The 22,891-nt window shown below is 36.0% G+C and overlaps 1 protein-coding gene across 3 annotated transcripts; it reads left to right on the top strand.

The window, feature by feature from the left end:
* The first annotated feature begins 624 nt into the window (after positions 1 to 624).
* On the top strand, positions 625 to 21,504 carry LOC306849332 (putative ATP-dependent RNA helicase DHX37). 3 transcript variants are annotated; one of them, XM_079384279.1, is made up of 28 exons: positions 625 to 677; positions 958 to 1,112; positions 2,964 to 3,130; positions 3,228 to 3,340; positions 3,420 to 3,768; positions 4,403 to 4,551; positions 4,632 to 4,724; positions 5,073 to 5,169; positions 5,912 to 6,025; positions 6,095 to 6,196; positions 7,350 to 7,464; positions 7,557 to 7,655; positions 7,866 to 7,927; positions 8,765 to 8,909; positions 8,997 to 9,073; positions 11,567 to 11,799; positions 11,888 to 11,999; positions 12,096 to 12,202; positions 13,280 to 13,468; positions 13,545 to 13,669; positions 14,859 to 14,975; positions 15,072 to 15,244; positions 15,326 to 15,440; positions 17,894 to 18,031; positions 18,170 to 18,264; positions 18,722 to 18,795; positions 18,875 to 18,972; positions 19,995 to 21,504. In XM_079384279.1, exons 2-28 carry the CDS (start codon positions 1,007 to 1,009, stop codon positions 20,069 to 20,071), a joined length of 3,441 nt encoding a protein of 1,146 aa, XP_079240405.1. In that variant the 5' UTR covers positions 625 to 677; positions 958 to 1,006; the 3' UTR covers positions 20,072 to 21,504. The 3 variants fall into 3 exon arrangements, with proteins under 3 accessions (XP_079240405.1, XP_079240407.1, XP_079240406.1); XM_079384281.1 differs by having other exon boundaries at positions 5,912 to 5,935; positions 6,113 to 6,196; XM_079384280.1 differs by having other exon boundaries at positions 18,734 to 18,795; positions 19,995 to 20,199.
* The last annotated feature ends 1,387 nt before the right edge of the window (positions 21,505 to 22,891 follow it).

Below are 22,891 nucleotides of genomic sequence, written 5' to 3' on the forward strand. Positions count from 1 at the left end.
GTTTTCATACACAGTTCTTTAAAAAAAAATGAGCTAACAGGAGATATGAATTAATTATGTATTATAATAGATGATGATGCATGCTTTTTGGACTGTTTGACTTCAAAAGAGAATACAGGAAAATCATGCGAGAACCAGTGCCAGTGTTTTTACCTTTGCCCTATGGTTTTTACCTGATGTCGGATCAGTTTCATCCATTTGCAGACGCTTGCAGAAGAAAGCTTACCAAAACAAAATGACTGGGTTCATCTTTTTCACGTTTCCTAGGTTGGTAGATGCCCCGGGGATCTGATTATAGCACTTTAAACCTGGAAAAATCACATTTTCATGATATGTTACCTTTAATGAGACATTTGTGTGGTTAAAGGGAATAGTAGTAACGTTTATTATTAGTCTCTCATCGGCCTGTTTAGACAAGCTGTCCATAAAATAAACAAATTAATGATAATTAATAGATTTATGAAACAGACATGTCATATTTAATAGTATTTGATTATTTTAATTGCATTTACATTGTCACTTTTATCCAAAGCGACTTAATGTATTATACTTTGTATAATACATGGGTTTGTAGCTGTTTTTATGCATGTTTTTGGCACAAACCCGGAACCTTTTATCGCTGCTGAAGTGCATCGGACTCATTTGAAGGTTGCACAACATCACCACAGGATCAACACGTGAGTCTTTTCAAATATGTTACTGTCTGAGACACTTAGATGAATCGGTTACAGTTATTTTATTGTGCGGATAAAGGACCCTTATTAATATAATCAATGTTTAATATGTAGAAGTTTTGAAGTAATGTTAATTTGATCTCGAGCAGCATGCATGAGCAGATATGAAAAGATGATCTCTATATCTCTTACTCGAATTGAATAAAATGAAGCCTATTTGAGGAGCATTAGTATTTTTGCCAGGTGACTTTATTTGCATGAGCCTTTTCTTGTCATGTGACAGATTCCCTTCACATCTCTGAGGGTTGTGTTTGGAGCTGTGAAGCTCTGCCATGGGCAGATTAAGAAAGAAACACAACTGGAAAGGCAGACAGCAGAGCACATGTGCGCAGACAGCTGCTGCAGACAGACAGACTGATGTGCAGGTGGAGATACAAGGTGAGATCATAAGATAGGGATGCAATACGAAGCAGAAACCATTCATTTAACATATTACAACAGGCATGAAACAGTGGGAAAAAGCAACATGCGTGCAAAATGACACAATTAATAAAGGCAAATGTAGTATTTACTGTAAATTGAGGACAGTTAAAATGATTTTGTACTATCTGTAAAATAACACTCCTTTTGTAAACTGTTAATCCATTGATTTATGTATATTTACACTTTTATTTCTTACAATTCATTAAAATCATTTAGAACGATAATTTAAAATGTCCACAAAACAAACCATTATTATTATTATTATTATCTGTGCTACTATTAATACTATTAGTATATTTAGTGTTTTCAATAATTATATTATAGTAAAGCTTTTGAAATGTTTCTCTCAGTGAAAGTTCAGCACATAAATGCAGATGGTGATATATTAACTGATAAAATGATGCAAGAGCAAATATGATCTTTTTTTAAAATTAATACATATACTACCAGTCAAAAGTTTTGGAACAGTAAGATTTTAAATGTTTTTTTTAAGAATTCTCTTCTGCTCACCAAGCCTGCATTTGTTTGATCTAAAATACAGCAAAAACAGTAATATTGTGAAATATTTTTACTATTTTAAATAACTGCTTTCTATTGGAGTATATATTAAAATGTAATTTATTCTTGTGATGCAAAGCATCATTACTCCAGGCTTCAGTGATTTCCAGATCCTTCAGAAATTATTCTAATATACTGATTTACTGCTCAAGAAACATTTTTATTATTATCAATATTTAATATGGGCAATTGAGTAATTTTTTTTGTAGGATACTTTGATGAATAGAAAGATCCAAAGATCAGGATTTATCTGAAATAAAATGCTTTTGTAATATTACGGTATAGTTTGGGGGGGGGGGGGGGGTAGTGATGATAGAAATTTATACTTTTATTTAGCTTTAAATTGATCAAAAGACGATAAAGACATTTATAATGTTACAAAAGATTTCTATTTCTGATAAATCCTGTTCTTTTGAACTTTCTATTCATAAAAGAAACCTGAAAAAATTCTACTCAGTTGTTTTCAACATAATAATAATAATAATAAATGTTTATTGAGCAGTAAATCAACATATTAGAATGATTTCTGAAGGATCATGTGACACTGAAGACTGGAGTAATGACGCTGAAAAAATCTACTTTGGAAACACAGGAATAAATTACATTTTAAAATACATTCAAATAGAAAACAGTTATCTTTAGTAAAATATTTCAAAATTTTTACAGTTGCTGTACTTTGGATCAAATAAATGCAGGCGTGTATATAATGAGTAAAGAATTCTTTAAAAACATTAAAAGTCTTACTACTCAAAAACTTTTGACTGGTAGTATATATAGATATATATATATATATACATACATACATACTCCTGGGCAAAAAAAAAAAGGGCCAAGCCAAAAAAATCTCTCAATATTTAGCTTTTAATGGTGCACATTTGACCATTTTCTGAGACAAGAGTGTATTTGATTAATTCTTGTTAATTTCCTTACTGGTAATTTGTGCTTAAGACCATTAAAAGCTTAGTGTTTAGCCATTTTGGGCTTGGCCCATTTTTTTTGCCCTGGAGTGTAATTTGTTTAGTTATTGTAAACAAAGGCTAATTCCGATTTAATTTTCAATCGTATTATAATTATTAAAATGCCCAGTGAATCATCTAGATTTTTATGATGGTACAGTATCACATAGCAGCTTGTTTTGTGTCATTTTCAAGATATTAAGTGTCAGCACTTTCACACATGCGTGTTGTTTTCAGCTATTTAAATGTGTGTGTTTTGGAGCTTATTATTGTGTAATGTGATTATGTGCAGATGGAGCCATGCTTAAAGGTGTAGACGACTGCAACGCTCTTGTTCTGCCTGCCACCAAAACCAAGAAACAAAAAGTAGAACTTCCTGTAGCCAAGAAAAAAGCCCTGACAAAGAAGCAGAGGAAGAACCTGGAGAAAGTTCTGGAGCTGAAAGAGAAAAAAACCCATGTAAGAAGAGAGAGTCTGTGAGATTGATGCATCTGGAGGGTTTAGTTGATTCTGTTTGTCATATAGAAGTAATTTAGATGTTTCTCATTCTCCACAGAGAGCCGATATATTATCTAAACTAGCTGAGGTTCAGCTGCCCGAGCCGGAGCTCAAACTGCTCTACACAACCTCTAAACTCGGCACTGGACACAGACTCTACCAGACCAAAGAGTAAGAGATCTACCTGTACTAAGGACTCTGACTAGTCGATATTGAAAAACTGAAAATACATCACTGTGTGTGCTTGCAGGTCTGTGAAAGAAGATCAGGATGGGGATTCAACTACTGTCAGGATCAGCAGTGTGAGTGGAGCAAACAGAAAGAGAAGAAGAGAGGAGGAGGAGGAGGAGGAGGAGGAGAAATCAGAGTCATCAGAGGAGGATGATGGCTCAGGCTCAGGCTCATCTGAGGAAGAGGAGGAAAAAACACTTGAGAAGAACCCCACAGAAGAGCCGCAGGTGCTGAGAGAGGAGGCCAAACAGAAAGAAACAGATTTTAACGAAGGGAAGAAAGATAAAGATGCAAAAGAGGAAACACATAAGAAGGAAGACTGTAAACCTGCTGTGTTTATTCCTGTGGATCGACTGGTGAAGATTCAGGTACAGGAACCAGACTGGTTTTAAAGTGTGTGAGTGGGAGAAGTTTTAGTGTTTTTATACACTTAATACATTATATTATATTATATAGACCACATTGCTGCTTATTCTGATGAAAAGTGGTCACTTTAGACATTTAGGGACTGCAGAAAGAGTTTTTTCTTTATTTATTTTTTAAATTTTTGTATTTTTATTTTCACGTATATTATATTACATTATGATCCAGGTTTTGAAATGTTTCTCAGTGTGAAAGTACAGTTTTGACCGCTGGGAAACAGCACATAAATGTAGATGATGATGCTGATTTATTAACTGATAAATAGATGAAAGAACAAATATGATCACTTCACTTGAAATATTCTTAATGCATTAATTATGCCTTGTAATGCACCTTATAATGCGTCACATGATCTCATGAATAATACAGTTTGAATGCATTATAAAACTTTAGAAAGTATAATGTATTAACGCATAATGAGAATGGAATCTGTAAATATTAAAATGCATTGAAATATTTATGAAGAGATATGATGCACACGATGTTACCTATTATACATAAAGGCTATGTTACCATGTTCTCACTTGGATTTGAATCATTTTGGTTTAATCCAGATCACATTCTTCATGTGAATTGCAGGAGGCTCGACTGAGGTTGCCGATCCTGGCAGAGGAGCAGGTCATCATGGAGGCGGTGAAGGAAAAAGAGTGTGTGTTGTTGTGTGGAGAGACGGGCAGCGGGAAAACCACACAGATGCCTCAGTTCCTGTACGAGGCGGGATACGCCAGGTAACATCACAACCGACGAGCCGTTGCCTGTGTGTGATCTGTGCTGTCTGTCTCTCATGGTTTGCTTCTCTGTTTCTCAGCTCGGATGGCATTATTGGTGTGACGGAGCCCAGGAGAGTGGCGGCGATCAGCATGTCTCACCGTGTTGCCACAGAGATGAATTTACCCAGCGGGTATGACATCTGTGCAGTAAACAAATAAGCCAAATGTGACCGTACAGTGATGTTAGCTCGGTTAAAAAGTTAAAACATTTCTGATTATTATCAATGTTGAAAAACCTTGTGCTGCTTCATATTTTTGAAGAAATCTGCACTTCTTTGATTCATCCAAATAGCCATGCAGGCATTTTTAGTCTTAAACTGTATTTGATGTTGATTTCAGCCTGCTCTGTTTATCCTTCTGTCCTGATGTGTTTGTGTGCTTGACGGCAGTTATTTTAGACCTTTTACAAACATCCTGCATGAAGTCTGAGCAGCTTTAATGCCAAACTGATATAAGTGTGTTTGTGTGTGTGTGTTCAGGGTGGTGTCTTATCAGATCAGGTACGAGGGGAATGTGACAGAAAACACAAAGATCAAGTTTATGACAGACGGTGTCCTGCTGAAAGAAATTCAGAGGGTAACACGCATGCACAAACATGCAACATGTATTACATGCTATGCATTATTTTTACATAATACTATATTATATTCTACTTAAATGACCAAAGTTTACACACTAACTCTCAAAGAAAGCTTTTGTGCATCTTTCAAATAAAAAAAGGACATCCCAGGATGTTCCTCAAAGATTTAGTAAACATGATGTATTCAGTGTTTATATTTCACCAGGGGTCACGCACTGCACATAAAAATAAGCTTGTGCCAACCCTGTTTGTGTAGGTTTCAGCTAACCCTGTGTTTATCAAGTAATAAAGCAAAAACCTCCATATATACAGTGGTGGCCAAAATGATTAGAACACTAGTATTTTCAGCAGCTAAAAAAGGTTTTAAGTCAGTTATCCAGTCTGTCTGGAATGAGACAGATTAAATCTGTGTTTCTTCATGTCATTCCAGACAGACTGGATGATGATCGGATCAGATCTCTGTGCGGAGCACAAGAATCTCACTGGATTATTACAATTCATGGCAAAATGAATGTTTGGAAATATAAACTGATATTTCCTACTGACACACTACAACAAAAGATAGAAATAACTGACTTAAAACCATTTTTAGCTGCTGAAAATACTAGTGTTCGAATATTTTTGGCCACGACTGACACATACGTACCATATAGCAAGTGAGCCATTAGTATATTGCTGCTCGTTTGATGATGCATCTGCTTTCTCTTAATATCCCTGTCATGATGCCTGTTTTTGTAGGATTTCCTGCTGCAGAAGTACAGCGTGATCATCATAGATGAAGCTCATGAGCGCAGCGTCTACACTGATATCCTCATCGGCCTCTTGTCACGTATCGTCCCACTCCGCAACAAGGTAGCACACATGATGGTCAGGTTAAAGCTGTGTGGTTGGCATGTTTATAATGCGATCTCTGATTCACAGAAAGGCTTACCCATGAAGCTGATCATCATGTCGGCGACGCTGCGTGTGGAGGACTTCACTGAGAACAAGAGAATCTTCCGAACTCCTCCACCGGTTATCAAGGTGTCTGATTTGTCTACATTGTTCTTATTTCGCCTCTGTAACATGTTCATATCATTATCAAATGTCACGTTGGCATGAAGTAGAGTCCCAAATTGCAGTTTACTTGTTCCCATATTCAGTTTTTTCAGGTTAAAAATGTTCATATTTACATTTTAGTAATCAAAAAGCATAACTGAAATCATGAAACTTATACAATTAATCAACAATTACTTAAAAGTTAAACAAAAAAATAAAAATGGGGGGGGCCTTTGAATTCACTTTAATTTTCTAAAATTCAAAAATGTTTCTAATTTTTCTGGATCCCGTTTTTCCCATTTTAATATTTCTGGATTCCATATTAATTGTTAAATGGAATAAAAAAAACATTGAAAATAATGAATAAATTTAACCACAATTTACTTAGTTTAACAAAAATTTCATTTTTAAGGATCTATGAAATCCATTTGATTTTTTTCCCAAATTTCATTTTATATTCCTCAAATTCAGAGTTTCCTGGATTCCGTATTTAAAATTGTGAATAATCAAAAAGCATGTCTAATTAATTCATTTCATAAAACTTAATAACAAATAATATATTGCAATAATTTTATTACAACCGTATAGTTTGCACAATTATAGAATCCAATTAAAAGTTTAATTTTTTCTGAAATTCTGTGTTTTAATTTTTCTGGATGTATGATTTAATACAAATGTATAATCAAATAAGGTTGTAAACTAATTAAGGTGTTATGTGTGTATTCTGCAGATTATGATAAATTAAACATATTTAAACATTAGGAAATGTTCTGTAGGTCATCAAACAAAATCATCTGTGACTTTCTTAATTGGAAGGTTAGTTTAAAAAAAAAAAAATCAACCTAAAAATAACCAATAGATTGTTGCAAGTTGTTGTTAGGTCTTCACCAAAAAAAACTAAGAAACTCTGAAATGTTCTGGGAATGTTATTTTCTGCTTGTAAAAAAAAAGAACTTTGAACCGTATTCTTGGAATGTTATTATGGAATTCCAAACAAACACTATCAGGAACCAAATACTAATGTTAGGGGAACGTTCTGTGTTTAAGACACTTCTATATGCAAATAACTTCCGTTATGATCAAGAAAAATAGTGTTGTCAAATATGAGCGTTTTAACACTGTATATGTGTGTGTATAGGTGGAGGCCCGTCAGTTTGCGGTCACGGTTCATTTTAATAAACGCACACCAATGGACGACTACACTGGAGAAGCTTTCCGTAAGATCTGCAAGATTCACCGCATGCTGCCGCCAGGTCAGTTAAACACACACAGAAGCAAAGATAAATGATACACACAGATGCGTGCGTGCATGAATGCAAGGATCTAAACACTTGTGTTGTTATAGGTGGCATTCTGGTGTTTCTGACGGGTCAAGCGGAGGTTCATTCTGTGTGTCGCAGACTGAGGAAGGCTTTCCCTTACAGACCCAACCGAGAGCACACAGGTACACAGACACATCTCACACAGCACTGTTATGCATAACGGAAAAAAATCACTCTATCGAGGAATCACTAACCATACATAACATAAGTAACTATTAAAAACTACATAGACAGTACATTGTCTTTTTTTTGTATCTAAATGTTAGTTACAATCCCTTAACAAGGTTAAGCAGCCATCCAAATATTAAAAACTGAAGTGTGTGTCCTTTCAGATTCAATGGAAACAGAAGAAGATCTGAAGAAGTCAAGAAGAGCTCAGAAAAAGAAGAATGTGGTATGATAACTGTCATCCCAGCTAACAAACATTTATTCTAATAAGGTTTTACTTACGTTTCTATTAGGTTATGAATACATTACTTGTGAAAACATCCAGTTTTTTCAATGTTTGTAGTGTTTTTTGTTATGCAAATGTTAAAGGAACATTACGTTTGAACATTTTTGCAAACATTGTGGGAACGTTACTTTTGAATGTACTAACAAGTACTAACATTTAAAAACAAATATCCAACTAAAATATTTCAGGAATAAAACACTCTTTTGACTAGTGTTTTGAGAACATTGTTAAAGACCAGATAACTTTGAATAAAAGTTTGGTCAAAACCTTTAGAGAACCTTGGCAGAATGTTCTGAGAACTGGGTTTGTGTGGTACTTGTTGGCCTGTCATGTGTGTCCTCTCTCTCTGGTTGATCCGAATTGATTGTAAACACTTTACAGTAAAGGTGTTAAGTGTCACCTTTAGGTAAAATGAACTAACAATAAATAATACAGCATTTAACAACATTTACTCATGCATTTTTGAAAGTTCTGGTATCTGTAAAATATCTGTTAATGTTTGTTAATGCACTAACATAAACAACGAACAATGGTATTTTTATTATCTAGCATTAACAAAGATTAATAAATGCTGTAATAATATTTTGCTCATTTCTATTTTAAAATGAAAATGAAGTGGTGTAGTCAATAATGTAGCATACTACTAGTTGAAACATTATTATACATATGATTAAATAGATTTTTGATTGATTTTAAATTCATTATTATGCATATTATTAAATAATAAACACATTATTATTTGACATAGTATTTATTAAAACAGTATCTCTGTCTCAGTCGCTCCCGAAGATTAATCTGGACAGTTACTCGGCTCTGCCTGTGGACGAGGGTGATGAGGATCGTCAGGCCGGCATTGATGAGGATGATAATGAGGGTTCAGACCTGGAGCTGGAGCTGGGAGATCATCCGGATGCCGATCACGGTGAGACACTCTTACATATGCAGCTGTGTTTCATCTGTGCTTGACTGGTTCTGTGTTAATGTGTGTGTGTGTGTGTGCTGTGTTCAGAGGAGAAGGCCGACCCGTCCATCCCGCTGTATGTGCTTCCTCTCTACTCTCTGTTGGCACCTGAGCAGCAGGCAAAGGTATGTGCCTTACTATAGTGGCCTGGAGTAACAGAGCAATTGTCCAATAAGTGTATTCCACATTTAATTTACTTTATTACTATACAATAGAATCTATTTAATATTATAGTATAAATTAATATTTTCTGTAATATAAGTAATTTGTTATACAGTCAGGTCCATAAATATTGGGACATCGACACAATTCTAACATTTTTGGCTCTATACACCACCACAATGGATTTCAAATGAAACGAACAAGATGTGCGTTAACTGCAGACTGTCAGCTTTAATTTGAGGGTATTTACATCCAAATCAGGTAAACGGTGTAGGAATTACAACAGTTTGCATATGTGCCTCCCACTTGTTAAGGGACCAAAAGTAATGGGACAGAATAATAATCATAAATCAAACTTTCACTTTTTAATACTTGGTTGCAAATCCTTTGTAGTCAATTACAGCCTGACGTCTGGAACGCATAGACATCACCAGACGCTGGGTTTCATCCCTGGTGATGCTCTGCCAGGCCTCTACTGCAACCGTCTTCAGTTCCTGGTTGTTCTTGGGGCATTTTCCCTTCAGTTTTGTCTTCAGCAAGTGAAATGCATGCTCAATCGGATTCAGGTCAGGTGATTGACTTGGCCATTGCATAACAGTCCACTTCTTTCCCTTCAAAAACTCTTTGGTTGCTTTTGCAGTATGCTTTGGGTCATTGTCCATCTGCACTTTGAAGCGCCGTCCAGTGAGTTCTAAAGCATTTGGCTGAATACGAGCAGATAATATTGCCCGAAACACTTCAGAATTCATCCTGCTGCTTTTGTCAGCGGTCACATCATCAATACATACAAGAGAACCAGTTCCACTGGCAGCCATACATGCCCACGCCATGACACTACCACCACCATGCTTCACTGATGAGGTGGTATACTTAGGATCATGAGCAGTTCCTTTCCTTCTCCATACTCTTCCCATCACTCTGGTACAAGTTGATCTTGGTCTCATCTGTCCATAGGATGTTGTTCCAGAACTGTGAAGGCTTTTTTAGATGTCGTTTGGCAAACTCTAATCTGGCCTTCCTGTTTTTGAGGCTCACCAATGGTTTACATCTTGTGGTGAACCCTCTGTATTCACTCTGGTGAAGTCTTCTCTTGATTGTTGACTTTGACACACATACACCTACCTCCTGGAGAGTGTTCTTGATCTGGACAACTGTTGTGAAGGGTGTTTTCTTCACCAGGGAAAGAATTCTTCGGTCATCCACCACAGTTGTTTTCCGTGGTCTTCCGGGTCTTTTGGTGTTGCTGAGCTCACCGGTGCGTTCCTTCTTTTTAAGAATGTTCCAAACAGTTGTTTTGGCCACGCCTGATGTTTTTGCTATCTCTATGATGGGTTTGTTTTGTTTTTTCAGCCTAATGATGGCTTGCTTCACTGATAGTGACAGCTCTTTGGATCTCATCTTGACGGCAACAGATTCCAAATGCAAATAGCACACTTGAAATGAACTCTGGACCTTTTATCTGCTCAGTGTAATTGGGATAATGAGGGAATAACACACACCTGGCCATGGAACAGCTGAGAAGCCAATTGTCCCATTACTTTTGGTCCCTTAACAAGTGGGAGGCACATATGCAAATTGTTGTAATTCCTACACCGTTCACCTGATTTGGATGTAAATACCCTCAAATTAAAGCTGACAGTCTGCAGTTAAAGCACATCTCGTTCGTTTCATTTGAAATCCATTGTGGTGGTGTATAGAGCCAAAAATGTTAGAATTGTGTCGATGTCCCAATATTTATGGACCTGACTGTATATGTATATATACTGTGTGATTGATATATATATATATATATATATATATATATATACATACATACATACACTCACACACATAATTTGTTAACATCACGCAGTAGAAACTACATTATACTGTAATGTAAAAAAAATTCTGTAATAATATAAATAATTTTTAATATTTGAAACTGTTTAATGTTATTGGATCATGGATCATAATCTCTACAGCCAATTTTTGAGTACACATTAATTTCATTTTAATTTTAATTTATTTATTTTTATTTTACATTTTATCCAAGGATTTAGTCTGATCATGTTTCTTTATAAATAATCAACAAGAGCTTTTGAACTACTTTCTATTTTCTGACAGTTTGAAAAATTGTTCCAAATTCAGAATTTTATGTGGATTTACTCATTTTTGTAAACTGTATTTTTAATTATTAAGCTCTGAATTGAGTGAATTAATTCATTTATTTGTAAAGCACAAATAAACAACGTGGTTGAATGCTGTACAGAACCAAATTCAACATTTATAAAGATAAATAAATAAACATAATCAAGATGGATGATAATGAATAAATATCTATCGATGAATAATAGTAAAATGCTGCCAGATGCACTATTTCTATTTTAGATTGACCTCAACCCTCAGACATGTAAAAATGAAAACATTTGTGACAGTTATTGTAGTGTTCAGCTCGTTTAGATGTGTTGTGTGTTCAGGTTTTCCGTCCTCCTCCCGCTGGAGCGCGTCTGTGCGTCGTGGCGACTAACGTGGCCGAGACGTCTCTGACGATCCCCGGCATCAAGTATGTGGTGGACTGCGGTCGTGTGAAGAAGAGGTTTTATGACCGAGTGACGGGCGTCTCCTCCTTTAAGGTCACCTGGATCTCACAGGCGTCAGCCAATCAGAGGGCAGGAAGGGCAGGCAGAACGGAGCCGGGTCACTGCTATAGGTCAGAATCTGACCATTGTTGTGTTTTGGAGGAAGATCTGGAAGCATGTGGTATTAAAGTAACTTAATATTTGTGTATGTGTGCGTAGGCTCTACTCGTCGGCTGTGTTCGGTGATTTCAGTTTGTTTTCGGAGGCTGAAATCACACGGCGTCCCGTCGATGACCTCGTCCTTCAGATGAAAGATCTCAACATTGAAAAGGTTTCCTTTCATCATGCGCTAATCACACAAGAACTATTACATCCCAGCATGACAGGTTTGGGTTTGGTCTTATTTATTTATATAGCGTGTGTTTAGGTTGTGAATTTCCCGTTCCCGACTCCTCCCTCATCCGAGGCGCTGATCTCTGCCGAACAGCTCCTGATCTCTCTGGGAGCGCTGGAGGAACCGCCTCGACACGGACGGTACGGCCCATTTCTCCTCGCTTTTATTCATCCCTCACTCTTTCCTTTAACTGATCCATTTTATGTGATGAAAGTGGAGTGAAAGGAAATTAACAAGCAATTAGACTGACATGGTTGCTTTTATTAAAGGTGCATAGAATGCATTGATACAATATTTTAATTTGTTCTCTGATATATTTATTGTAATGTGTTCATGTAACAAAATGGTTAATAAACACATGAATATGAACTACAGGTCCCATAAAATGATGAAAATGTTTCAGTTATTTTAGAATTTGTTATAGTTTATTAATACTTTGAATTCATTGTTATTTTTAAATTGTTCAGTTTTCATTTAAAATTTAGTATTAGTTATTTAGCTTCAATTTGAGTAATTGTGCGTTTTTGCCATTTTTATTAGTTTTTGTTTCTTGCAAATTTATCTTTTTAGTTTTTATAAATGTTTTATGTCAGTTTTGGTTTTAGTTATTTTAGTTAAACTAAAATTAGATGTTTTTTTTTTTTTCAGTTAATATTTATTTTAAGAATCGAAAATGTTTTTTTTAATGGTTTAGTTTTATTTGTAGTTTTAGTTACTATAAAAACCCAGATTTAGTCCCAACAAAAGTCCTGAAATTTAAATTTGTTGCATGTCAGTGTAGCTACAAATACAATGTATAAAATATCAAATGTGTTCATGATAAATTGTCATTAAATGTGCACATATTTTCATAGTATTACATTTTATTGCTATCAAGTTTATTTATATTGTATAATATAATATATTTATATTAAATATTGTATAATTTAAAAAAAAATGTAGATACTGTATTTATTGTAATGTATTCAAAATAGTTCATAACCACATGAATGTGAACTATAGGTCCCATAAAATAATAATAAAAATGATTTCCACAAAACCCTGACAGTCATCTGTAATATCATTTAAATTTAGTGCTTTGTACCTATTAAAAATGTGATTGCTGCAAAGTATTTCACAAAGTTGTTAAATGATCTGTCTTAACTTGTAGCTTTAGTCTTTAGTTTCTTTCATTGGTTCGTTCTTTCTTAACCTGTTTCTCTCTCTCTCTGCTGTAGTTTGGGTGAGATGGAGAGGGCGCGTCTGTCGTGTCCCATAACTCCTCTGGGCCGCGCAATGGCCGCGTTTCCCGTAGCACCGCGGTATGCTAAGATGCTGGCGCTAGGCCGTCAGCAGGGCTGTATGCCGTATATCATCACTATCGTGGCTGCCATGACCGTCAGAGAGATCTTTGAGGATTACGACAGGTCATTCACACAACACGTGCACATTCATTCACTTCAGAGGAAACATTAGCGCTCACTCCGTCTCTGGGTTTCTCAGGCCTGCGGGCAGCGAGGAGGAGAGCACTAAGATGGCAGGGAAGAAAGCCAGATGTGTTCAGATGAGGAGGTTATGGGCCGGTCAGGGACAGTCGCTTCAGCTGGGAGATCTGATGGTTCTGCTGGGTATGAGTTTGATTTCGATTTTCAATGTTGATGTCAAATATTCAGACATTCAGGTCTAATGTCAAAACTCCTCAAGATTTATATCGTCTGAAACCTTTCCTGTTATTTTAGTATTATTTTTATACTATTATAGTATTTATTCATCTCTTGAATTAGCTTATTTATGTTTTCAGTTTAAATTTTTAGTTTATGTAATATGTACTTTGTCTTTTTATTATGATTATTTTAATATTTCTGTATTTCTAATTAATTTTTATTTCAGTTCTAGTTTTAGTAATTTTAGTACTTCAACTTATTCATTTGCTATTTTAGTATCACAGAGATACTAAGAGTTGTTTAATATTTTGAATTAGTTTTTATTTTGTATTTTCCATTTTCCTCTAAAGTTTTATTAATTTTGTTTTTGTATTTTATTATTATTATTATTATGTCTGTATAGTTTTTTTTTATAATTTTTATTTCAGTTTTAGTTAATTTAGCACATCAAGTCAAACTAAATGAAAATGAGAAATTATGCTTTGGCAACTAGCTGAAATAATATAATAGCTGAAATTATTAGGTTTATAATAAATATACATGATCAATATTATTATTATTATTTAATTTCTGTTTATTTTATTTTAAGTAACACTTTTTTTTAAGTTTACCCTTTTGTTTCCCGTCTAATATTTATATTTAATTTTATTTTCAGTTAAGTAAATTTATGAAATTAAAAATAATTTTTTATAGTTTTAGTTAATATCAACAGTGCATGCAACATGCATATATTTAAGAAAAATGTTATGCATGTATATGAAATATATTTATTTAGAATATAAATATATACATGTACACACATGTAAATATTTTCAAAATATATACTGTATAAGTGTGTATTTTATAAATATAATAAATATACACAGTATATATTATGTAAACAAAAACTTTTATTTTAGATGTGATTAATCCTTTGACAGCACTAAATAAAATATAATTGTAATTAAAGCAAGTGCCTTTCTATTATTAGACAGAGCTGTTGAATAGAGACCGTAAACTAGAGAAGGCACAATAAAAGTCCTGCATCTGACTCTTATCATATTGAAATGAATTGGTCATTTCTGATCATTTAAAAATGGCAAATCTTCTATGCATGTTTCTGTCATTAGCTTGTGTGGTTTGTGTAAATGTTGGGATGTTGATGGGTGTTTAGGGGCTGTTGGTGCTTGTGAATTTGCGGGCTGCCCTCAGCAGTTCTGTGAGGAAAACGGGCTTCGGTACAAAGCCATGCTGGAAATCCGAAGACTACGAGGACAGCTGACCAATGCAGGTACATACATGAAGATACATGTGTTTTTTCTGTTCTGTTTGTGTCTGTGCCTGCCTGTGCATGATTGAACCTTCCGTCTCTCTCTGTCTGTCTCAGTGAATGCCATGTGCTCTGACGCTGGCATGTACATGGATAATAAGATGGCTCCTCCGACAGAGTCTCAGGTGCTGTGTTTACGGCAGATCGTACTGGCGGGTTTAGGAGATCACATCGCCAGACGAGTGCAGGCCGAGGAGCTGCTCGACCCCAAATGGAGGAACGGCTACAAGGTGCCTGGAAGATTGCTTCTGATTTTGCAGTTGAATTTCGCAGAAGTCATAGAGATTTATGTGTGTGTGTGTGTGCTACAGACTCCTCTGCTGGATGATCCAGTGTTCATTCACCCATCATCTGCCCTTCATAAGACACTTCCAGAGTTTGTCGTTTATCAGGAAATCATGGAGACCACCAAGATGTACATGAGAGGTGTGTGTGTGTTTACACGTGAAATCAGTGCATTTCTACACATTGCCCTTTAAATGCACTTTTTATAAATTAAGTTTTGTCTCAAAAACAGATAAAAATTGTGGAAAATTTCATGGTCTGTTTAAACTTTGAAATGTTATATTTATTGTAAGAATAATGTGTGTAATAATTAGGTAAGTTAATAATAACAGTTTAAGTTTATTTATTTAATATTTTCATTATTATAATATTTAGGCTTTCAATTAGAAGTGGACATGGACTCACATAGTGGACCAAGAAATAGAAAATTAAAAATGGGGGAAAAATACACCAGAATAGTTTACATTGTACCCAGTGCAATATTTGTTAACAAATTAATCATGCATTTTATCGTATGAATACGATAAATGACTTAAGGCATTACACTTGCAATAGAAGTGGCATAAAACAATTAAAGACAATTAAGACTTATTAATCAAATGTATCACGTTTTTCACAAAAATATTAAGTAGCACAACTGTTTTTAACATTGATAATAATCAGAAATGTTTATTGAGTGGCAAATCAGAATATTTGATTTGTGAAGGATCATGTGACACTGAAGACTGGAGGAATGATGCTGAAAATTCAGCTTTGATTACAGAAATAAATTACATTTCACACTTTTTATTTAAATAGAAAAGTTATTTTAAATTGTAATAATTTCTATGTATGTATATGTATTTATATACAAACCCGATTCCAAAAAAGTTGGGACACTGTACAAATTACGAATAAAAAAGGAATGCAATAATTTACAAATCTCATAAACTTATATTTTATTCACAATAGAATATAGATAACATATCAAATGTTGAAAGTGAGACATTTTGAAATGTCATGCCAAATATTGGCTAATTTTGGATTTCATGAGAGCTACACATTCCAAAAAAGTTGGGACAGGCAGCAATAAGAGGCCGGAAAAGTTAAATGTACATATAAGGAACAGCTGGAGGACCAATTTGCAACTTATTAGGTCAATTGGCAACATGATTGGGTATAAAAAGAGCTTTTCAGAGTGGCAGTGTCTCTCAGAAGTCAAGATGGCAAGAGGATCACCAATTCCCCCAATGCTGCGGCGAAAAATAGTGGAGCAATATCAGAAAGGAGTTTCTCAGAGAAAAATTGCAAAGAGTTTGAAGTTTTCATCATCTACAGTGCATAATATCATCCAAAGATTCAGAGAATCTGGAACAATCTCTGTGCGTAAGGGTCAAGGCCGGAAAACCATACTGGATGCCCGTGATCTTCGGGCCCTTAGACGGCACTGCATCACATACAGGAATGCTACTGTAATGGAAATCACAACATGGGCTCAGGAATACTTCCAGAAAACATGGTCGGTGAACACAATCCACCGTGCCATTCGCCGTTGCCGGCTAAAACTCTATAGGTCAAAAAAGAAGCCATATCTAAACCTGATCCAGAAGCGCAGGCGTTTTCTCTGGGCCAAGGCTTATTTAAAATGGACTGTGGCAAAGTGGAAAACTGTTCTGTGGTCAGACGAATCAAAATTTGAAGTTCTTTTTGGAAAACTGGGACGCCATGTCATCTGGACTAAAGAGGACAAGGACAACCCAAGTTGTTATCAGCGCTCAGTTCAGAAGCCTGCATCTCTGATGGTATGGGGTTGCATTAGTGCGTGTGGCATGGGCAGCTTACACCTGGAAAGTCACCATCAATGCTGAAAGGTATATCCAAGTTCTAGAACAACATATGCTCCCATCCAGACGTTGTCTCTTTCAGGGAAGACCTTGCATTTTCCAACATGACAATGCCAGACCACATACTGCATCAATTACAACATCATGGCTGCGTAGAAGGAGGATCTGGGTACTGAAATGGCCAGCCTGCAGTCCAGATCTTTCACCCATAGAAAACATTTGACGCATCATAAAGAGGAAGATGCTACAAAGAAGACCTAAGACAGTTGAGCAACTAGAAGCCCGTATTAGACAAGAATGGGACAACATTCCTATTCCTAAACTTGAGCAACTTGTCTCCTCAGTCCCCAGACGTTTGCAGACTGTTATAAAAAGAAGAGGGGATGCCACACAGTGGTAAACATGGCCTTGTCCCAACTTTGAGATGTTGATGCCATGAAATTTAAAAAACGTATTTTTCCCTTAAAATGATATATTTTCTCAGTTTAAACATTTGATATGTCATCTATGTTGTATTCTGAATAAAATATTGAAATTTGAAACTTCCACATCATTGCATTCTGTTTTTATTCACAATTTGTACAGTGTCCCAACTTTTTTGGGGTTTGTATTATTTGACATAATATTTACTAAAATAATTACAAATAAACATTCAATTATTTTGAAAAAATAAAACATGTAAAATAAATGACAGCGCTATTTAAATAATACATTTGTTATCTTATATCTCACAAGTGTAAAGATAATGTTTCTCCATTTTGTTTCATGCAGGTGTTTGTGCCGTTCAGGCCGAATGGATTCCGAAGCTCCTCCCACAATACTGTCACTTCAGCGCTCCGGAGGAAAGCCCCGCCCCCTGGTACTGCCCACTGAGCGGTCGTGTGAAGTGTCATCAGCAGAGCACCTTCTGTAAGAGCACCTGTCTGTCCTCCTGTCCTCAGCCAGAGTTCAAAGCCAGCTCTTGTTTTTAGTGCCGCAGTGTGTGTGTATAATTACAGTCACATGATGTGGGTGTTAGTCTGAACGTGGGTGTGCCTCTCTCCGCAGACAGAGTCAGTTGGAAGCTTCCTGCCATTGAGATGGATTACCCAGAGGGCCTTGAGCGTTACAAACTGTTTGCAAAGTTTTTCCTGGAGGGCCAGGTGACATTTATGAGTGTGTGTGTGTGTGTGTGTGTGTGTGTGTAAATGTGGGCGTCAAACCAAAACAAGATGGAAATGTCAGTTATTTTCTCTACCAGTGTAAAACCATGGCAAATTTCATCATTATGAAAAAACAAAAACAATGTAATGACCATAATCAAGATAATGATGACTGAATGTATATTTATAAGAACAGCATTTATTTGAAATTGGAATCTTTTGTAGCATTATAATTGTCTTTACTGGCACTTTTGATCAAGTTAATGCATTTTTGCTAAATAAGAGTATTAATTTCTATCAATCAATCAATCAATCAATCAAAAAAAAAAAAATCTTACCCCAAACTTTAAACAGCAGTGTAAATACATTAATTTGAAATATACCATATTCATGATTCATGATACCATAATCGTAATCCATGGTGTTGCTGCAGAAAGTGATGTATGAATTTCTGCAGGTTTGTCCCAAGATTCAACAGTTCAGCAAATGTTTACTGTCGTCACCCTCCACCATGCTGAAGACGTGGGCCAGGTAAGATCTAATACGCTCTTTAACTTGTGTACGGAGTGTAAATACTTACTGTTGAATAATCTCCTGCCGTTGATCTCAGGCTGCAGCCACGGACTGAAGTTCTTCTGACGGCGCTGGCGGCAGAGAAAGTGGACAACAGAACGTCTTTAGAAGCTGCATGGAAGAAAGATGAAAAATGTACGTTGCTATGCATCTGAAAATGATTCAGGTTCATACTTACTTGTGGTCATTTAGTGGAAAACCATGTGAGGATTGATTTTATTGTATCATAGACCATGCAATGCAAACCTGTCACGATACACTAGCATTCAAATGTTTAGGGTCAGTAGGACTTTTTCTTTTAATTCAATTATACTTCTATTCCGCAAGGATGCATTAAATTTATCAAAAGTGACAGTAAAGGTATTTATAATGTAAGATTTATATTTCACTTAATAAGAAATGTTTCTTGATCAGAAAGTCGTCATATTAGAATGATTTCTGAAGTATCATGTGACATTGAAGACTGGAATAATGATGCTGAAAATACAGCTTTGACCACAGAAATAAATTAAATTTTACAATATATTAAAATAAGACGTTATGAAAACCTGTTAAAAAAATAATAATAATGAAAAAATAGAAAAAAAGTAATTACGAGTTTATTTTTGCAATCCTGAGTTTTTTCCTTGCAATTCTGAGAAGAAAGTCAGAATTGCGAATTATAAACTCGCCACGGCAAGAAAATACTTTTTTCTTAGACTTTTTTGACATTTTTTATTCTGAATTCTGAGATTACAGCACAGAATTCTGTTGTTTGGTTTGTTTCTGCAATAGTATAAAACAATTAAAAAGGTAATTTGAATCTATCTCTCACAATTCTGACTTTTGTTTTCAGAAATGTGAGAAACAAAGTCTGAATTGTTAGATATAAACTCAGAATTGCAAGAAATAATAAAAAAAAGGTCAGATAAAAAGTCGCACTTTTATTTTCCATAGAAATAAATCAAATAAATGCAGCTTTTGTGAGCACAAAGAGACTTCTTTCAAAAACATTTAAAAATCTTACTGCCCCTAAACTTTTGAATGGCATTGTGTATATATACTGAATCAAAATGCTGATAAATATCATGATTTATATTTTTAGCTCTGACTAAATACATTTGGATGAAATCCGAAGTGTAGAAAGAAACACAAATGGCTTTATTTCTCCTTTTTAGATCTGTTGTCAGCGTTTTGTCAATGGATCCCAGAGTCTCTTCATGAAGAGGTCAGTAAAGTCTGGCCACCGATCTGACCTCTGACCTGTCTGACCAGCACAGGCCTTTTAATCTGAGACACTTCAGTAAGACTTTTAATGAACAGGATCTTCCCTCTCTGACATAACACGGAAGGATTCCTCTGAAAGCCTGTGGACAGATGAAGACTTCCAGTGTAAAACGATGGCAAGATCTCACACCACATCTGCAGTGCAAACTGGACTTTTGTAAACCTTTTGTAAACATCTTCAGATCAGAACACCAGAGCAAATAAATTCCTTTGTTTTTAAACTACCTCTTGTCTCCATACTGTCTGTTCTAGCGAGTGTTTGCTAACAGCAGTGAGCATCACTATTGCTATTGTGAATAGGGTTGCAAAGGGGAGAAAACTTTGTACCAAAGGTGGTCTTCTTGCCCTCTAAGAGGTGTCTGGCTGTTGTCCTGGCATCTTTATCAGATGGCGTTGGACAGTTTGCTTGTGTTAGTCCACCAAGATCCAATCAAAATATAGCAAACCTTTGTCCAGTAATGTGGTCAGAGAGGGACCACACCATAAACTGGCCCCTGGAATGTGCTGTCCACTACATCATAGACAAACATAAATATAAACATTTGGTTTGATCATAGGCTTACATGCATGCAAACTAATACAAATTTTAAAAATGACATTTTTTGGGGGGGAAATCTGTGATGCTTTTTCAGGATTTATTGAAGAATAAAAACTTATGAACAATTTTTTTTTTCTTTATCCACTAAAAAATCCTGAAAAAAGAATCACAGGTAATAAAATAAAAAAAATAGTAAGCAGCACAACTGTTTCCAAAATTAATAAATATTAGAATGATTTCTGAAGAATCACGTGACATTGAAGACTGGAGTAATGATGCTGAATATTCAGCTTTGCATCACAGGAATAAAGTTTATTAAAACAGAAAAGCATTATTTTAAATAGTAATACTGGTAATATTACTTTTTTGTTCTGTATAGGCTTGATGAGCAAAAGATATGCAAAGTTTAAAAACATAAATAATAGTAATGTTTCCAAACTTCTGAGCAGTACTGTACTTCTGTATGATAACAGAAAGAGCATCACAGCTTCAGCTAGCTAGCACATACCTCATAAATTGTCAATGATTGTGTGTGTGTGTGTGTGGGGGGGGGGGGTTATATTTAGACCTTTGTTTTATTAGCTCACCTAATTGTTTTTTCAGTGTATTTGTTTTTACAATGGTATAGCCTAATTTAGTTGCACAGTATATTACACACAGCACAAGGAAGTTTTAAACATTTTAATTTTTTTTGTAATATTCATGTCATTTACATGAATACTCACCAAGATGGATATTTTGTGTGCAGGATTTATGAAAAGATCTGTGCATGTTATGGAGGAAAGCACAGTAAGCTGTGCATGTGCTTGAGCAATATGTAGGGTAGAAATTCAACTGAAATTGCATTAAATCTGTTTTGAACCAAGATTATGCTGAAGTGTTTTTTTTCTCAACTACATTTTCATTAACTACATTTTGCCAATTTTCAGTTTATTCCCATATATTCCCATTAATTCCCATGGAAAGTTACCAGTCTTGAAAATTCCTGGATTTTTCAACCCTAGTTCTGAATAGTGTTAGTGATGTCAACAAACCTTGAACGGTATTAGTGTTGAGCGTGTGCATGGTCCTGCAGCGTTTTGCTCCAGATACTTATGATTTCTTGTTGAGGTGTGCTGGTGCTTTACAAGATCAGACGTACCATTTTCACCTGCTCTACCACAAAACAATAGTTTACCGTAGTTCCATAATATGGATGAAATACTATGGATGTCAGTGGCTACCCTCAGCTGTTTGGTTACCAACATTCTTAAAAATACCTTCAACGGAAGAAAGAAACTCATACAGGTTTGGAAAAAGTGGAGGATTGAGTAAATAATGATAGATTATTAATTTTGGGGTTAATGATCTCTGTAAAGAATAATATTTTGAGATACTGATTTTTGACTTTCATGAGCTGTAAGCATCAAAATTAAAACAAAAAAAACTTTTGAAGTGTTTTATTTAACATGTAATGAATCTAAAATATGAAAGTTTCACTTTAAATTAGTTACAAGAAAAAAAAAATTCACCAAATTCTAATTTTCTGAGATGCACCTGTATAGAAATATATTGTGGCGGGAGGAGCAAACGACAGACACAGTGGGTGTGGCGTCAGGCCTCGGAGAGGTTTTTATTAAACAAAATATTAAAATAAAGTGTCCAAAGGGGGAAAAAAGGTGTCCAAAATAAACAGGGGGATCTGGTGTACTCGTCGTGCTGCGGGGCTTGTGAAGGAGGGCAGTGTTCAGGAGGGAAGGGTCCAGGCAAGGGGCGGAGTCCGGTGGCCGCACGCGCTCCCATCTCGGGGGCCGAGGCGCGAGTGGCGGCTGCTTCTTCTGAGCGGCGTAATCCCTCTGCTGGCCGTGGCTCCTCCGGGGGACTCGACGGCCCGGCATCCTGGCCCGTCAGCCGTCTAACGGGTGCTGGCTGTCTCCCGGACTGCGGGTCCGGCAACTCACGTCTCTGGAGGTGCAGGGCTCCCTCGACGCTCCCTTCCTGGACCCACGAGGCCACCAGCGTACATGCACGGGGAAGAAACCGGTCTCTCGAGGAGAGGCGCACTCGGCATTTAAGCAGCGGCGGTGATGAGGCTCCATTCACATCAGGTGCACCTCATCACACGCCGCCAGCCCTAGCTATTCAGCGCCCCTCCTCTCTCGCACACCCACTCCCGTCGGGAGCCTGGTGAAGGGCAGCGAATACGGGACGGGGTGGTGATGATAATAAGAGGGGAGGTAGCCGACTCGTCACAATATATATATACAGGTG

This window comes from Barbus barbus (genome assembly GCF_936440315.1).
Source record: "Barbus barbus genome assembly, chromosome: 29".
Classification (NCBI taxonomy): Eukaryota; Metazoa; Chordata; class Actinopteri; order Cypriniformes; family Cyprinidae; genus Barbus; species Barbus barbus.

What these genes read in the sequence shown, in the direction of transcription:
- LOC306849332 (XM_079384279.1), top strand. Translation starts at nt 1,007, where the DNA reads ATGGGCAGATTAAGAAAGAAACACAACTGGAAAGGCAGACAGCAGAGC. An exon ending in GAGCCGGGTCACTGCTATAG is followed by an intron (nt 11,800 to 11,887) that starts GTCAGAATCTGA and finishes ATGTGTGCGTAG; the next exon opens with GCTCTACTCGTCGGCTGTGT. An exon ending in TCATCAGCAGAGCACCTTCT is followed by an intron (nt 18,032 to 18,169) that starts GTAAGAGCACCT and finishes CTCTCTCCGCAG; the next exon opens with ACAGAGTCAGTTGGAAGCTT.